The sequence below is a fragment of the Martes martes genome (assembly GCF_963455335.1).
Source record: "Martes martes genome assembly, chromosome: 7".
NCBI classification, from domain to species: domain Eukaryota; kingdom Metazoa; phylum Chordata; class Mammalia; order Carnivora; family Mustelidae; genus Martes; species Martes martes.
In genome coordinates, this window is record NC_137894.1 from 107,888,650 (window position 1) to 107,904,472 (window position 15,823).

The 15,823-nt window shown below is 38.8% G+C and overlaps 1 protein-coding gene across 1 annotated transcript in view; it reads right to left on the bottom strand.

The window, feature by feature from the left end:
• KCNH5 (potassium voltage-gated channel subfamily H member 5) overlaps window positions 1-15,823 on the bottom strand; it is a gene marked incomplete at both ends in the record, with an annotated part of 310,475 nt that overhangs the window by 52,693 nt on the left and 241,959 nt on the right. Inside the window, one exon of the mRNA XM_080809433.1 lies at window positions 6,436-6,632. Within this exon, the coding sequence (XP_080665559.1) occupies window positions 6,436-6,632 (197 nt within the window). The remainder of the gene's footprint in view (window positions 1-6,435; window positions 6,633-15,823) is intronic.

Genomic DNA, 15,823 nt, shown 5'->3' on the forward strand with positions numbered 1-15,823 from the left:
TTTAATTCTCTGGGTCTCGGTTTTCTCAACTGCAAAGAAAATAAGTTGGACCAGGTCACCTACAAGATCCTTCTTTCCTCTAGAACATTATTCTGCTTAAAATGAAATCCTAATGCCAGTGTCATCATCACCTCCTAAAATGTCTCCTTGCGTCCTCCCTGAGCTAGGTGGATTCCTTTCCTCTCCCCCCCGCCTCTCCACCATGTACCCTGAATGTAACTCTCACATAGCACTTATCAGACTCTGTTGGGATTTATTTGACTCTCTTGTTAGACTGCAAGCCCCCAGAGACCAGGCACTGGCTCTTTTATCTCCATGCCCTCTTGGTTTGTAGTAAGGCCACGAAAGATATATACTGATAGCCACTGAGCCCACCAATACCTTCTGAGCCACACTGTGTCAAAGGGTCTTGTCAGAAGAGGTACCAAAAATAGAAATAAAACTCCATAGTCCTCTTATCTAAATAGTCCATCTGGAGGAAAATGTGTTCACGCTAGCTTGAAAGAGGAGGAAATATTTAGAAATAACTCAAAACCCCAACCACACTTAATGTAGCTGTAAGTAAATGTTTAGCACAGACCACACTGTTTGAATAAACAGTGTGGGCACGGTGAGGCACTCCCACCCACCAGCCTGGCAGGAACCCTCCCGAAACCCAGGTTCCCAGAAGCCAGTCAAGGGCCCCGCTTCATAAGCAGGTCTTCCAAAGCACAGCGGTCAGACCTGCTATGTTAACTCTTTTTACACAGATGATAAACTCCACTGCATCACAGCTCGGCAGAATGAGCAGAAGTGCACTAATTGCTTTAAAAATCTGATTAAAATCCTTTAAAATATAGATATCACCTGGGCTGCATGTGCCACCTGCCCCTTCAGACCTGCACCTGAGGCTTGGTCTTCAGTTTGAGAAACATCATTTTTGTTATTCTAGCAAATTGTATTTTCTATTAAGTAAAAAAATACATAAAGTGAACAAGTGAGTCAACCTTCCTGTGTTGCTCTCCTAACCTTTTCTGAATATTTTTAAACTTACTGAAAACTATGGAATTGTGTTCTGATTACTGAAAAACTACACGAACCGGTCCTTTTGCTCAACTGAGTTTAGTTCCTGACTGTCATACAGGGAATAGTAATCTCCAGCAGTCTAGTAAAGCCTGTAGAACAGCCCTCAGTTCAGAAGAGTTGCTTTAAATGCACAAAATAGAATACATAGTGCTGCAAATGAAAAACATTATAATGAAATCCAGGTACCAAAATATTAAAAAATAATTCATGAAATAGTAGGGTGCCTGGGTGGCTGAGTTGGTTAAGCATCTGCCTTCAGCTCAGGCCCAGGGTCCTGGGATTGAGCCCCGCATCAGGCTTCCTGCTCAGCGGGGGTCGGCTTCACCCCCCACCCCCACCTCTCCCTGCACTCATGCTCTCAACGTGCTCTCTCTCCCTCAAATAAATTTTTAAGATTTGTTCAAAAAATAATAATTCACAAAATAGTAATCTATGTACTTTTTTTCATTAACACAATAAATAATGTCATCTTAGGAGCACGTCTATAATAACTACGATAATTATTGAGCCTAAACACTTCAACAAACACAATATAATATGAAAATATCTATGATTTCTTTTGGTACTTCTACTAATACTGTAGTTTGTTCCCAATCTTCATAATGGAAAAGCTACATTTCACTTAGAAATTAAAGAAAATAAAGATGTAATATATGTAGTAATTTTTCTTATGCAAATTCACAGGCAGACAGAGGAAGAGAAAGAAGCAGGCTCCCCACTGAGCAGGGAGCCTGATGTGGGGCCCAATCCAAGGACCCTGGAATCATGACCTGAACCGAAAGACAGCCACTCAACCAACTGAGCCATCCAGGCGTCCCTGTTTGACCATATTCTTTAAATATATAATTTATTTATAAATATACAATATATTTATATATTATAAATATATATTTTTATATATATAAAAATTTTATATATAATTATATATATAATTATTTATATATAAATATATATTTATATATAATTATTTATATAATTATTATATTAATAATTTTAATAATAATTTTAATAATAAATTAATATTTATATTAATTATAAATTATATATTATATATAAATATGTATTTATATATAATATATAATTTATTTATAAATAAATAAATAAAGCAAATTAGTTACCAAACTAATGTGATTTTTGCATAAAAATGTGTACTTCTGGCTTCTCTGAGGAAAAAAAAAAACACAGACCAAGCCACACTGGGCTGGCATTCCACCAAGGCAGTGTGCAAGCGGACTGAGCGGCAGCTGCCCCCTTACAGGTGGTGCGAACTCGAGTCTTCCACGGCCACGTGTGCCTGGCCCACCTCATGGCTGTTACTGACCTGGCTCCTGCAGCCGCCTCTGCTGGATGGCCTTTTCTACTTCATGATCACCTCTGAGTGGCAAGTGGTAGATCTGCTTTCTAATACAAGCGTACTAGAATTCTGTGTGCAGACTCGTGGGCTCCCTAGCTAACTTCCCGTCTTCTCCTTTCAGCCATGGACACACGGCCTGTGCGAGCCACTTGTTTATGTAAAGTTTTACTAAAGCACAGCTCTGCTTAGTTATTTACATACTCTCTTTGGCTGCCGCCCTGAACTGAAATTGTATTCCCCCCCAGATTCATATCTTAAAGCCCTAATCTCCCGCTGTGATGATATCTGAAGAAAAGGTTCTGGGAGTTAATAGGTTTCGATGAGGCCCTGAGGGTAGAGTCCTCATGATGAGATTACTGCCCTAACCAGAAGCGGTACTAGAGAGATAGCTTTCCTTCTCTGTCTCTTCCCCCCACCTCTCTCTCTCTCTCTCTCTCACTCCCTCCCTGCCTCTCCTTCCCTTTTTCTCTCCCTCACTCAGAGCCCATGTGACAACAGAGCAAGAAAGCAGAGGTCTGCAAGCCAGAAGAAAAGAGTCCTCCCTGGGGTACCCAATTGGGTCCAGCACCTTGATCTAGGACTTCTCAGCCTCCAGAACTGTGGGGAATAAATTCCTGTTGTTTAAGCCTACAGTATTTTGTGAGGGTACCCTGAGCTAAGACAGCTGCTTTCACACAATGGCAAGTTTCAGTAGTTGAGACAGAGGTTCTGTGGCCCTCAAATCCTAAAATATCTACTGAACAGTTCCTTGACACAGAAAGTTTGCCAACCCCTGCTGTAGTTACTGCATGAAATTATGGTTCTAGTTCTAGAATTTTTATAGAGAGGAATTTAAGGATGGTTAGTGGGAACTATGCTGGCATAACAAATCTCTTACTCTTCTGTAAAGGAGACGGGAGGGCAGGCAGCTAAAGTGTTGCCACATCTCCCACAATGGCGACCACCAAGAATGCCACACTGTGCTAAGCCCTCCACCCAGCCACACTGCACGTGCTCATGTGGCCAGAGCTGTAATCTGTGATGGCTGAGCATGTGGGTTCCAAACCCCCTCCCCCGGCTTACTAGAAACACACCCTTAATTAGGGGTTCTGATAGCTATGAGATATCAAGAGCATACTAAGGATACAGTCTTGATCATAGAACTCACAACAAATATCCAATTCCCAAAAAATACTCGATGCAAGAATGCTTGTTGTAACAGCCATAAGAACAAAATACCCTTTTATTAATAGCTCCACGGGGAACAAAGCGAAAGCAACTGTGTGCATGAGGAACTATAAATTGTTGAGAGTGTGTCTGTGGAATACTGTTGTGGAAAAAAAAAAAAAAATCAAGTACTTTGGCAAGCCAAAGCAACATGGTAGCATCTAAGATCTGCATTTTAGAATCAGACAGAGATGGATTCAAATCCAGGCCCTGAGGCATACGTTCTTTGGCACCTAGCTCTCCCATTCTCACAACGTCAGCCTCTTTGTCGATGGAATGGGAATGAGGTGCTTCATCTGTGGGTGACTGAAATTTCATAAGGTCAGTTATTATATAGAAAATGTGTTCAAGTGCATGGGTATACAAGAGGCTCTCAAAAGGGTAGTTATTCTCACGAGTCATTGGAGGTTATCTTCTCAGTGGGTATTTTTTTTTTTATGAGAATACTTTTTCTTTTCCTGAGAATGAAGTGACACTGACTGACAGTACAGCTATCCCCACATTTTGCCAAGTTATTGAGACCATCCATCATTTGAGGATGGGTGAATTATTAAAAAATAAAAATGTGACACAGGTTGTAACAGGGAACAGGTTATAAAGGGAAGAAGCCATTTGATGTCACTTGTGTACCAGCCCCTGCAGAGGGAGGGGGCCCCATCCCTGGGTCCTGTTAAAAAAAGCACACACACAGAGGGGAACCAGGCGGGCCAGTTGGTTGAACGTCTGACTCTGGGTTTTCGGCTCAGGTCATGATCTCAGGGTTGTGGGATCAAGCCCCGTATCAGGCTCCGCGCTCAACAGCGAGTTTGCTGAAGATTGTCTCTCCCTTTCCCTTCCCCCACCCACTCTCTTTCTCTCTCTAAACAAATAAATAAAATCTTTAAAACGTACACACACAGTTTTCTGTCTCTAGCTTCGCTTATCAGAAATATGTGCACTCAGCCTTCATAACTCTGTGTGTGTGTGTGTGCGTGTGTGGTGTGTGCACATGCTCAGATGTGCGAAAGAGAACATAAAAAGAGGCAAGAGAGCTTTGTGATAAACTCATTCTGAAGAACCAAAATTTATTTTCTGCTGGTGAGTTATCTTAATTATCCCCCCTAGAGACCTTGCACTGCAAATATATCAGTTGTGATTTGAAATTAATCCCTCTGGCCCTGAGTTTCCTCATGTTTTTTGAAGGGAAAATAACTGTCCTTTATTCCACAGGAATATGATAAACATCAGATGAGATACTGTGTAAACAACATGCTTCGAGGAGGACAGTGACAAATAAGATCTGTCCTGAGGACCATAACGATGATGGATAGGGGCTTCGGTAATCTTGTGGTATGCGGGAAGACTCCAGAGCTGGCGAAATTTATATTGGAGAAGACTTAACAAGATATAAGAGTTTCAAGTATCTAACGGGCTGCCTTGTAGAAGAGGAATTTGTCATTGGGGAAGGTAGAGTACAGAGCAAAGGAGACATATTTCTAATTAGACGAGACTCCACACTCCCTGACGAATAAGCAAGAAAGTTCCACAGTCAGTTCCTGTCGGCAGCCCTCGTCCATGTCCATCACTAACCTCAACTTTCAGTTACTTGTACAAGGATATGTTTCACTTATTGTGTAGAATAGAATGTTCACACCTGGCTTAAGCAAAGGGACTCACACCTTCAGCAGAGGGACCCGAGTTAGTCTTTGTGCTTGCGAAAACTCTTTACACATTGTCTAGCAGGTTGTGGCTGCTCAATACCCATTTACTAGAACAAAAACAGAAAATGAAAACGCGGTTCTAATATAGATCCCATGTCATGACACAGCTAGTACGAACATGCCTCCGGCAGTCCTAACCTCTCCTACACGCCCCCGTAGGGAATTATAATGATGTGCTTATGTTTGTATCTATAGTAGAGATGCTGATCTGTGCCTTGGCTTGATTTTTCTCCTCTGTGTTAACAAAGGGAAGGTTCTATTTAGGGGGCCAATGGGAGGGAAAGCTTGTTATTTCAAAATACTTCACTATAGACAGGCAATCATCTTTGATGAAATTCCTTAAGTGCAGTTGTCCAAATGTGTATTTCATTCTTGGCAATAAAAGAGTCCTAGCCTATGTCCAATGACCTATAAATCATAGCTAGGAGATTTCTTTATGCAAATTAAATTTGTGTCACACTCATCAATAAAAAAGAAAATGGCCATGAATATTATAGTTGCTATAGCAGTGCAAAGTTAAGAGTTGCTATACCTATTGTAGGATATGTCAGTGTGGCTAATTATTTTTTTTTAAGATAGTGTGCTTGGAAAGAATTCACAGGGAAATAAGCCTTATGAACTGATCATTAAATGAGAAAGGGTTTTTAAATAGTCAGGAATATAAAATAAGCAACCAGCTGGATTAACCTTACCAACCTAAAAAAAAAAAAAAATCCACATAATAAAGTAAGAGACACTCATGTTATTTTTATGGCAGTTATTATAAACCCCAAGAACTAATTATGTTAGAGCACAGTTTGTTTGTTTCTCTTCAACTCTGTTTTTCCTTTTACACTTAAATTATAAAGATCCAAGTCTTTAACCACGTACTCTGGAATCCCCTCCTTAAAAAGTAAACAAAATATAAAGAAAGGGAGAGAAAATTATGTCACTTTACTTGAATGAGAACATACGAGTGCAAAATGAAACACGTCTTGCACTTCTCAGCTAACAGAACATGACATATTAACATATTAACCCTATAGTGCTCGCTTCGGCAGCACATATACTAAAATATAACATATTAACCCTATAGATACTCGTAAGGGCGAGAAGATTCACACAACATACCCGTTTCCTCAGATTGCAAGTAAGAGTGAGATTCCTTGAGAAGGAGTTTGCAAAAGCTGTATAGAAGTCCAGGACTTTGAGCAAGGCTTCTCGCTTGATGATGTGGAGATCACAGTATGTCAGTGCTCGGACATTGGCACACGCGTGAGCAAGGGTGGTTTCCTTCCAGAAGATGTCTCCAAATACATCACCTTTCCCTGGAAAATAGTATAAGATATGGATTCAACTATCTACACTAGTTCTTATCCTAATCACTATTTTTATGCAGTTTCATATATGGTATTGATCGACTCGCATAATTTAGAACCTGAGTGGATAACCCCATTCAAATAGGTGTAACAATGCATAACACTTTCATATAATATGTAAAGTAACATCACGCTGAATTCAGTTCTTGATGGAAATCACGAGCGGTATGAATAAATAAAATCCAACAGAGAAGCCAAAAATCTCATTTTAACAAATAGTTTCATTATCTTCTGCCATCATAACTTTTCCCATTCTGACTAGAAGGAGCAAAGGTGACTTTTTAGTTTCATTCTTTCTTCTGCTCCTTCTGCAGAGATGACAGTAGATTGCACTATATAAGGATCTACTGTTCCAGCCTTTATAAATCTGGAACTGATTTGACATATATTAAACATACATTATTCAGCAACTAAGTCTTGTGCTCCAGGCAGATGAATACTGGCCATGACTTATTACCTGAGGATGCCTTTCCCTCTCTCCCGAGCCAAAGTCTATGCAGGGCCTCAAGGCCCAGCCCAGAGGGTGTGTACTCCCCATCACAACTATAAAGCTTAAGTTGCTGAGCAGGGGAACACATGGAGACTCAGGTTTGTTATGCTATCAACAGTTCCATGAAGAGTGCTCTACTGTAGTAAAGTGTGGATATCTTTTTTTAAATTCTGCAAATTACCCAGAAATCATCTCTTCACTTTGGAGCACCAGCCACTGGTGACCTGAATTCCACAGTTCACCACCCCAAATCCAGAATACTTAGCTGCCCAGACAAGGTGGAGATAAGGAACACTCAGAGATGAAGTGCCAAAAGGACTTTCTGTGGAGGCAGTTGCATGAGAGCCCCTGGCTTCTGAAGTCTCCTCAATTGCATTCTCTGTTCCTCTGCAGGAAAGGGAAAGTTTGGGAGTGGAACAAACAAGGAGTCTACCCAGGCAGGAAAGATCTTCTGGAAGGCACTGTGCCAAAGACTTATGCTTTCGACACTCTAACCACAGAGGTGAGGAAGTATCTGCTCTCATCATGAAGACTGAAGCCAGAACTAACAAGAAAACAGGAAGAAGAAAGGCATCTTATAACACTTCAGGCCAGCTAGACAAGCAGAGATAAAAGATAACAGTAACCAGAGAAATGAGAGAAAGAGAGAGGCACAGAGATTGAGGTTGAGGGAATAACAGTACAGGCTCTTGTCCACACAGGCAGTTTGGAAATCCTTAGAGAACCATGAATCTCTCTGGGATGGAAACAGAAAACATGCCTATTATTGAGAAAGTGGTTAAAACTATCATGCAATCATAAGCTCAGCATAAAATAACCATAATGGATACATAATTCATCTTGAGAAATCTTATTTATTTCTGGACACTTCGGAATTTTCTTCTAGTTAGTGACACTGTTCAACAACTCAACTGTCTGATAGCCAGGCATTCATCCAAGGAAGGTTAGAGACCTCTACTGACATTCATCGATTTCAGAAATCTATAAGTGACATTCTCTAAATTTTAAACAAGTAATTCCATTTCAAGTTTATCTTTGTGTATGAGAATGGTCAAGTTTCATTCTTCTATACATAGCTGAAAGACCTCAATGTGAGGCAGGAACCTATCAAAATCCTAGAGGAGAACATAGGCAGTAACCTCTTTGAAATCAGCCACAGAAACTTCTTTCAAGATGTCTCCAAAGGCAAAGGAAACAAAAGCGAAAATGAACTTTTGGGATTTCATCAAGATAAAAAGCTTCTGCACAGCAAAGGAAATAGTCAATAAAACAAAAGGCAACCCACAGAATGGGAGAAGATATTCACAAATGACACTATAGACAAAGGGCTAATATCCAAGATCTATAAAGAACTCCTCAAACTCAACACTCAAAAAACAGATAATCATATCAAAAAATGGGCAGAAGACATGAACAGACACTTCTCCAAAGAAGACATACAAATGGATAACAGACACATGAAAAAATGTTCATCATTAGCCATCAGGGGGATTCAAATCAAAACCACATTGAGATACCACCTTCCACCAGTTAGAATGGTCAAAATTAACAAGACAGTAAACAACAAGTGTTGGAAAGAATGTGGAGAAAGGGGAACCCTCTTACACTATTGGTGGGAATGCAAGTTGGTGCTGCCACTTTGGAAAACAGTGCAAAGATTCCACAAAAATTAAAAATAGAGCTTCCCTATGACCCTGCAATTGCACTACTGGGTATTTACCCCAAGGATACAGATGTAGTGAAAAGAAGCGGCATATGTACCCCAAAGTTCATAGCAGCAATGGCCACAACCACCAAACTGTGGAAAGAACCAAGATGCCCTTCAACAGATGAATGGATAAAGAAGATATGGTCCATATATGCAATGGAGTATATTGCCTCCATCAGAAAGGATGAATACCCAACTTTTGTTATCAACATGGATGGGACTGGAGGAGATTATGCTGAGTGAAATAAGTCAAGCAGAGACAGTCAATTATGATATGGTTTCACTTACTTGTGGAGCATAAGGAATAATATGGAGGACACTAGGAGAAGGAAAGAAAAAGTGAATTGGGGTAAATAGGAGGGGCAGACAAAGCATGAGAGACTGTGGACTCAGAAACAAACAGGGTTTTGGTGGGGAGGACGGTGGGAAGTTGGGTGAGCCTGGCGGTAGGTATTAAGGAGGTCATGTATTGCATGGAGCACTCGGTGTGGTACATAAACAATGAATCTTGGAACACTGAAAAATAAAATTAAAAAAAAAAAGGCTGTGGGTTAAAAAAAAAAAGTAATTCTAAGTATTTATTCTAACTGCATTATCAGAAGTACCAAATTTTAGTATATGTGCTGCCGAAGCGAGCACCAGAAGTACCAAATTTAATGATAAGCATATTCACTGAATGTGCACTAAGTAATGTATAGAAATATGGACTCATTATATTGAATATTTGGAATTAATATTACACTATATGTTAATTGTATTTCAATTAAAAATAAACTGAGAAATACTTATAAAAATTATTATGTTATACTGGGGCGCCTGGGTGGCTCAGTGAGTTAAAGCCTCTGCCTTCGGCTTGGGTCATGGTCCCAGGGTCCTGGGATCGAGCCCTGCATCAGGCTCTCCACTCAGCGGGGAGCCTGCTTCCTCCTCTCTCCCTGCCTGCCTCTCTGCCTACTTGTGATCTCTGTCTGTAAAATAAATAAATAAAAATCTATAAAAAATTACATTATAAAAATATGTATATAGATCTACAGAATAATTGATAAATATTCATTGATTGATGAATGCATCATCAATAGATAAAAAATACTCCACATATAAATCAATTTCCCCTTGCCAATATAGACCATTTTAAAATATGGAGACATTCAAATGTCTATTATATATTTTATTTTACCTAACTGCTGAAATTAAAATTCTAACCATACTTCTCTCCAGAAATTTAAATTACTTATCTTTTTAGTATCATGCATAAATAAAAAGCCTGTGATGTGAGAAGAATAGCATTAAGCTAGAATATAAACTCATGAGGGCAGAGAATTTTCTCTGGTTCATCCATTCAGGTCAACATCCAGTGCTGAGAATAGTTCAAGAGCTCATGGGGCACCTGGGTGGTGCAGTCAATTAAGCATTCTATTTCTGGTTTTGGCTCAGGTTGTGGTCAGGTCATGAGATTGAGCCTCCTCGATGGCCCCCATGCTCCGTGGGGCTTCTGCTTGCGATCCTCTCTCCCCCTCTCCTTTTGCCCCTACCCATTGTGTACTCTCTCTCTCTCTCTAAAATAAATAAAAAATCTTAAGAGTTCAACAAATATCTACTGAAAAAAAATATGTGAATGAAAAAAGGGGAGAAGAAGAGAAAGAGACAGAAGAACAAATTGGGAAATGTGAGATCCAAGTTACATGTGGGGCTCCACCTGTAAGGGTGTGACTTAGACCAAGTGATTAACTTACCCTGAATCAGCATCTCTTCTTTTAACCCTTAAGAGAACAAGATGAACAAAAACTAATCTCAAGGTTTCTGTGCACCTATAACCCTAGAGTAAGCCCACTAAAAGTCATCAAATTATGTTTTCAGGGTAATATTTTTTCTATACCATATGTAAAAGAAAAAGACTTTAAAATCTAGGGCCTCAACTCCAAATCCCATTAAAAGACTAAAAAGCACCAGCAAAGTTAACTGAGTCAACCAATGTGAAACTTATCCCTTGATTCTCCCCTTAAAAATTTAGAGAAGCCTAGAAAAAATGACAAATGTGGATAATTCTGCTCCCACTGTCGGAATTCACATTACATAATAAGCAATACTGTCTTCTGACATAGAATTTCCATTAGGATACACAATATATCGATTGGATATTAATCTAATCAATGATTTTAAGGTGTGTTTGCTTTATCCAGTTGTCTTTATCATCTTCTAGTCCTCAATTCACAATAAACTTTTATGGCTCTTCTGGAAGATGGGTCTTGTAAATCAGTTAATTAATTTCGCAGCCACAGCAGAGCTAGCTAATGTCCTTCTTCAAGGACTATTATGCACATGACACCGAGGTTGTGGGATGAGTGGAGTCTCCCAATAACTGCACCATTTCAGGGCTGGGAACTCGTGTTCATCTTTGTGGCTACAGAATATTTGATTCTAGTTTCTAGGTCAGCTCTCACCGGGTGCAAGTAGTCTCAGCTATAAACATTTTAGAGCTTGAGAAAACTAACCTTCCCCCAAAGCCCTAAAATTAGTAGAAAAGCTCACACTCAACATGAAAGTTGTTGTTTGTCCTATTTATATTTTCTCAGTTCTTTGCATCAAGTCTTATGAAGTATTTCACTTCAAAACCACAGGAAACAGGATTGGAAAACAGGAGCAAATGTTTCAGATTCACAGACTAGGAAACTGGAAAATGTCAAGGCAAAACAGAGACAACGAGTTACAACATAATTAAAGGAGCGATGCGGACCATGGTATGTTTAGGGATTATGATCCCCAAAGGGGCTGGTTTTACAACCAAAACTTTTTAAAAATTTTGAAACACATTATTTGGTAAGTTAATGAAATGGATTAAACTTAATGCATAAAAAACACCTCGGTTATTCATCGATGAGTATAGCCAACGAATCCCTAAATATACAGCATTCGAAACTTAGGTCATTTCCTATGGGGTGCAGTGATGGGTCTATCTGATGATCCTTCTACAGAATGGACCCAATCCTTGTATTCACTTGTATTTATTAGTCAGCCCTTCACTATGATTAATTATTGCATTAGGCTCATAAACTTTATTGTGAATACACATGCCTAAAAATACTCCTTTATAAATGAACACTATGAGTTTCAGAATTATATGATTTTTAATGGACTTTGACTATTACCAACAGCAAGTTTCATACAGTAATGCTTTAAAGGAAAAGAACAGAAAGAACACGGTGATGATTGTGAAAATTAAGAAATTATATAGGTGTGTTAGAAGAGAACCTCTTAAAACCTTTGGAATCGATGCCTGCCAATCTTTGGTGATGTCCAACATCATTCAGTTCAAAAATCATAATGGGTACAAACTGGAAGATACTTTCAGAGAAGCAAATAATTCTTACCTACTAAAAAAAAATCACTGATTAAGCTTATAAGTTTTTATTTACACAAAGAGTGAGCCAAATAGCTCTAAGCAGATTTAAAAATAGAGTATCCTAACATCGATAGGGATGAAGGCAGGGAAGGAGAGTGGGAACAAGACACTGATGTATCGGACGTACAAGACAGTTGGGAAAATGCAGAAGGAAGCTTTCCTTAAGTGGAGGTCATGACCTCAGGAAAAAGCAGCACAGTAGGACAGCAGGCCAAGCAGCCCCGCCCTGTGGAGAGAAGTCAGCACTGCAGGGAAGGGGGATGGATTCGGCAGAAAAACTGAGACAAGTCACAAGGTCAGAACGGTGGAAGGAGTGGAGAAATAAAGTCCTTCTCTTCAAGGAAGAAACAGCAAAGATCTGTGGCCATTCTTGCAATCCCCAAGCATCCTTGAAAGTCTCATTTCCACTTTAATACCTACCAACAAGGTGGACTGAGCTCTTCCAGGACCCAGAGGAAAGACGTGTAAGCAAAATTTAAGATCCCCATCTTGTGTTCTGAAGGCTCCTGAGATAACGCTGAGCCGGTTCTCCCTACTCCTAACCACCTGCCTGGTCGTTAACTCGTCCTTATGGCGACCGTATTTTTAGATACTTAATGGCTGATTAACCATCTTATACTCAGGTAATATTTGGTGAAGTGTTTCATAATATACACTGGTATGACAGGGTTGTTAGAAAATCTTTTTTTTTTTTTTAAGAAAAGGAAACACATTAGGAACATTAATATAGGCCCTATATTTTCTGTCAGGATTAAACCAAGTAATGGTATAATTTCAAAATTCTATTTAAAAATAGTTAACAACCTGGGGTGAATCACCCGATAAAGTAGAGGCTCGGCTTCTTCATCTGTAAGATGACCACGGCAAGTGCTCTCTTTACAGTTAATTAAATGATTTAACGTAATAATGCATATAAAATGATGAGTACTCGATGATTATTGGTACTTAAATACAACTCTCAAAGGGGCAGATGTACATTTTTAAAAATATACTTTTGATAAAAATATTAAAATAAAAATATATGCATGGATTTTAAATTTTACTTAAGCCTGTGGGGGGCTCATTTACTAAGTACAATTTGTTTTTCTTTTTTTAAGCTCCCTTTAACTCTTAAATGTTTATTTTCTAATAAAATTAATTCTGATTTGCAGAACTATTTATTCCAGTTGATGGGGAAAGTGATGTTGCTTTCAGGAATCAAAGCAGAGTCCCCTTCCATAGATATAATTTCAAGTTTTCCTACCATGGCCAATGACTATGGTATAAATTAGATTCTTTCCTGATAGTGGGAATTCCTGATGAAGAACAAGGAAGGAGTGTTTTATTAAAGAGTGTTAAATGACTTGCGATATTTAACATTTGGCCCGCCATATTCTCTTTGTTCCAAGTGCCTGACAAATAGTAGGAAATTGTTTTCTCAATCCATAACAGATCTATGCTAAAGCTAGAATCTTAGGGAAATGCACTTTCTATAAGTATTTAGAGGAAAACAAAACAGAGGGTAGTCAGTATTTCAAAACAGAACATAAAGAAAACGGCAACAGAACACAACATAGTTTTCATGGGTACCCTAAACAAACACAATGACGAAAACAGCTTAATGGCAAAATAAAGTGCTAGCTAATCTGGATAATTGAACCTTGCTGAGAACCCATTTAAGGGGTCCTATCACAGATGACAGAGATACAAAATTAGCAAGCTGTTTTAAGCACTCACAGTGCAGACAGAGAGTGAAACAGGTAGAAGATAAAAGCAGAAAGGACTAAGAATGCTGTGTAGGCATGCAGCGGGAGCCCAGATTAGAGGTACCGAATCCAGACCAGGGCAATAAGGGAATGAATGAAAGAACATGAGGAAGCAAGAGACAGGACAACTAGAAAGAGGAGAAAGATGTGTTGTGAACAAGGAAGCTTGCCAGTAGGAGAAAACTTGGAGGTACCAGGAATCTTCATGCAACTGAGAATGCTGTGAAAACACTGTAGGGTGTGGGAATGGCACCAGTCAGGCTGGAAAGGAAATTAGACCAAAATGGCCTCATCCGTTACCCTAGAAGCTACGTTGTCTCCCAAGTTGCTAAAAAGTCAGTTCTTTAAATATATATATATACATATACATACACACACATACATATATATATATGTGTATATATATATTTTTTTAAGTCAGTCTCAATGAGAAAGCTAGCCTGGTGAATTATATTTTAGAAAGATTATTTTGGTGGCCACATAACAGAGAACCGGAGGTTGAAATGGATGACAGATTGTGACCTAACATGTCTTCAATGGCAGCCACAGCCCAGGAGTAGAATTTTATGAGGAGTTGTCACGGGAAGGGATATTAAGCACAGGATAAAGAAATTACGAGATGGAAGAATAAACAAGACTTAGCTTTGAAGGAGGATGGGGAGAGAATTTGGAGATGAGGCTAAATTACCAGATTGTAAAGATTTATATTTTATCCAAAAATCTACAGACTGAACAACACTAAAGTATATAATTTGAGCCACATACAAATGATGTCATGTGATCACTTCTTCAAAAATTTAAAATAAGACAAGCATGTAATTTTTTAAAAGCAGATAACTAGTTTGACCTTTATGGAGTTGTCTGAATTAACTGTGTTCATCATCATATGTGCAGCAAACCTATCTGGTTCATAATTCAACATCTCAAAACACAGAAATGTGGATGCAAGAGAAAATAATTGTCTGTGGCTTGGGAAAAGCCCTTTTAAGGATTAAAGTGAGAAACACTTGACTTCTAATAGCAAGTATACAGGAAGAAATCTTAACTGTAGCACAGAAGTCACATTTTCACAGATTCTCAAAATAGCAAAATATTATTCATTCACATCTCAGATTTTTTTTTCTTTTTGGAATAAAAATAAGCAGAATTTGAATTTTGAGCACCATAATTTATAAGTTTTCTTTTATAACGCAAAAATGTTTATAAATAACTGATTCTAATTAAAATGAAATCTTAACTCAGGTACAGGAAATTATTTTTTTAGAATATTGTTATTTAACTCTGTCTGTCCCTGCCTCACTTACACTCCCTTCTCCAGCCCCATAACAATATCTAACATCTCCATCCAAACTCTATGTAAACGAGCCTAGTTCTTTTGGGAATTTGAGTTTATAATTAAAAGACGTAGATACAGGGCACTTGGGTGGCTCAGTCGTTAAGTGTCTGCCTTCGGCTCTGGTCATGATCCCAGGGTCCCGGGATTAAGTCCCACATCAGGCTCCCTGCTCAGTGGGAAGCCTGCTTCTCTCTCTCCCTATGCACCTCCTCCAGCTTGTACTCTCCCTGTCACTCACTGTCTGTCTCTCAAATAAATAAATAAAATCTTTAAAAATAAATAAGTGAATAAATAAATAAGACTTAGATAGAGACTGTTTTTAGATTAATAACTCCAACTCGATGATTCTAATATCAGTAGACACAGAAAAGACAAAAGGTGAGTGCAGCAAAACAAATATCTTGGGGGCCAGGTCTATGGTTCACAGGGAAATGTCATTTTTACAGCCCTTAAAGGTAAAA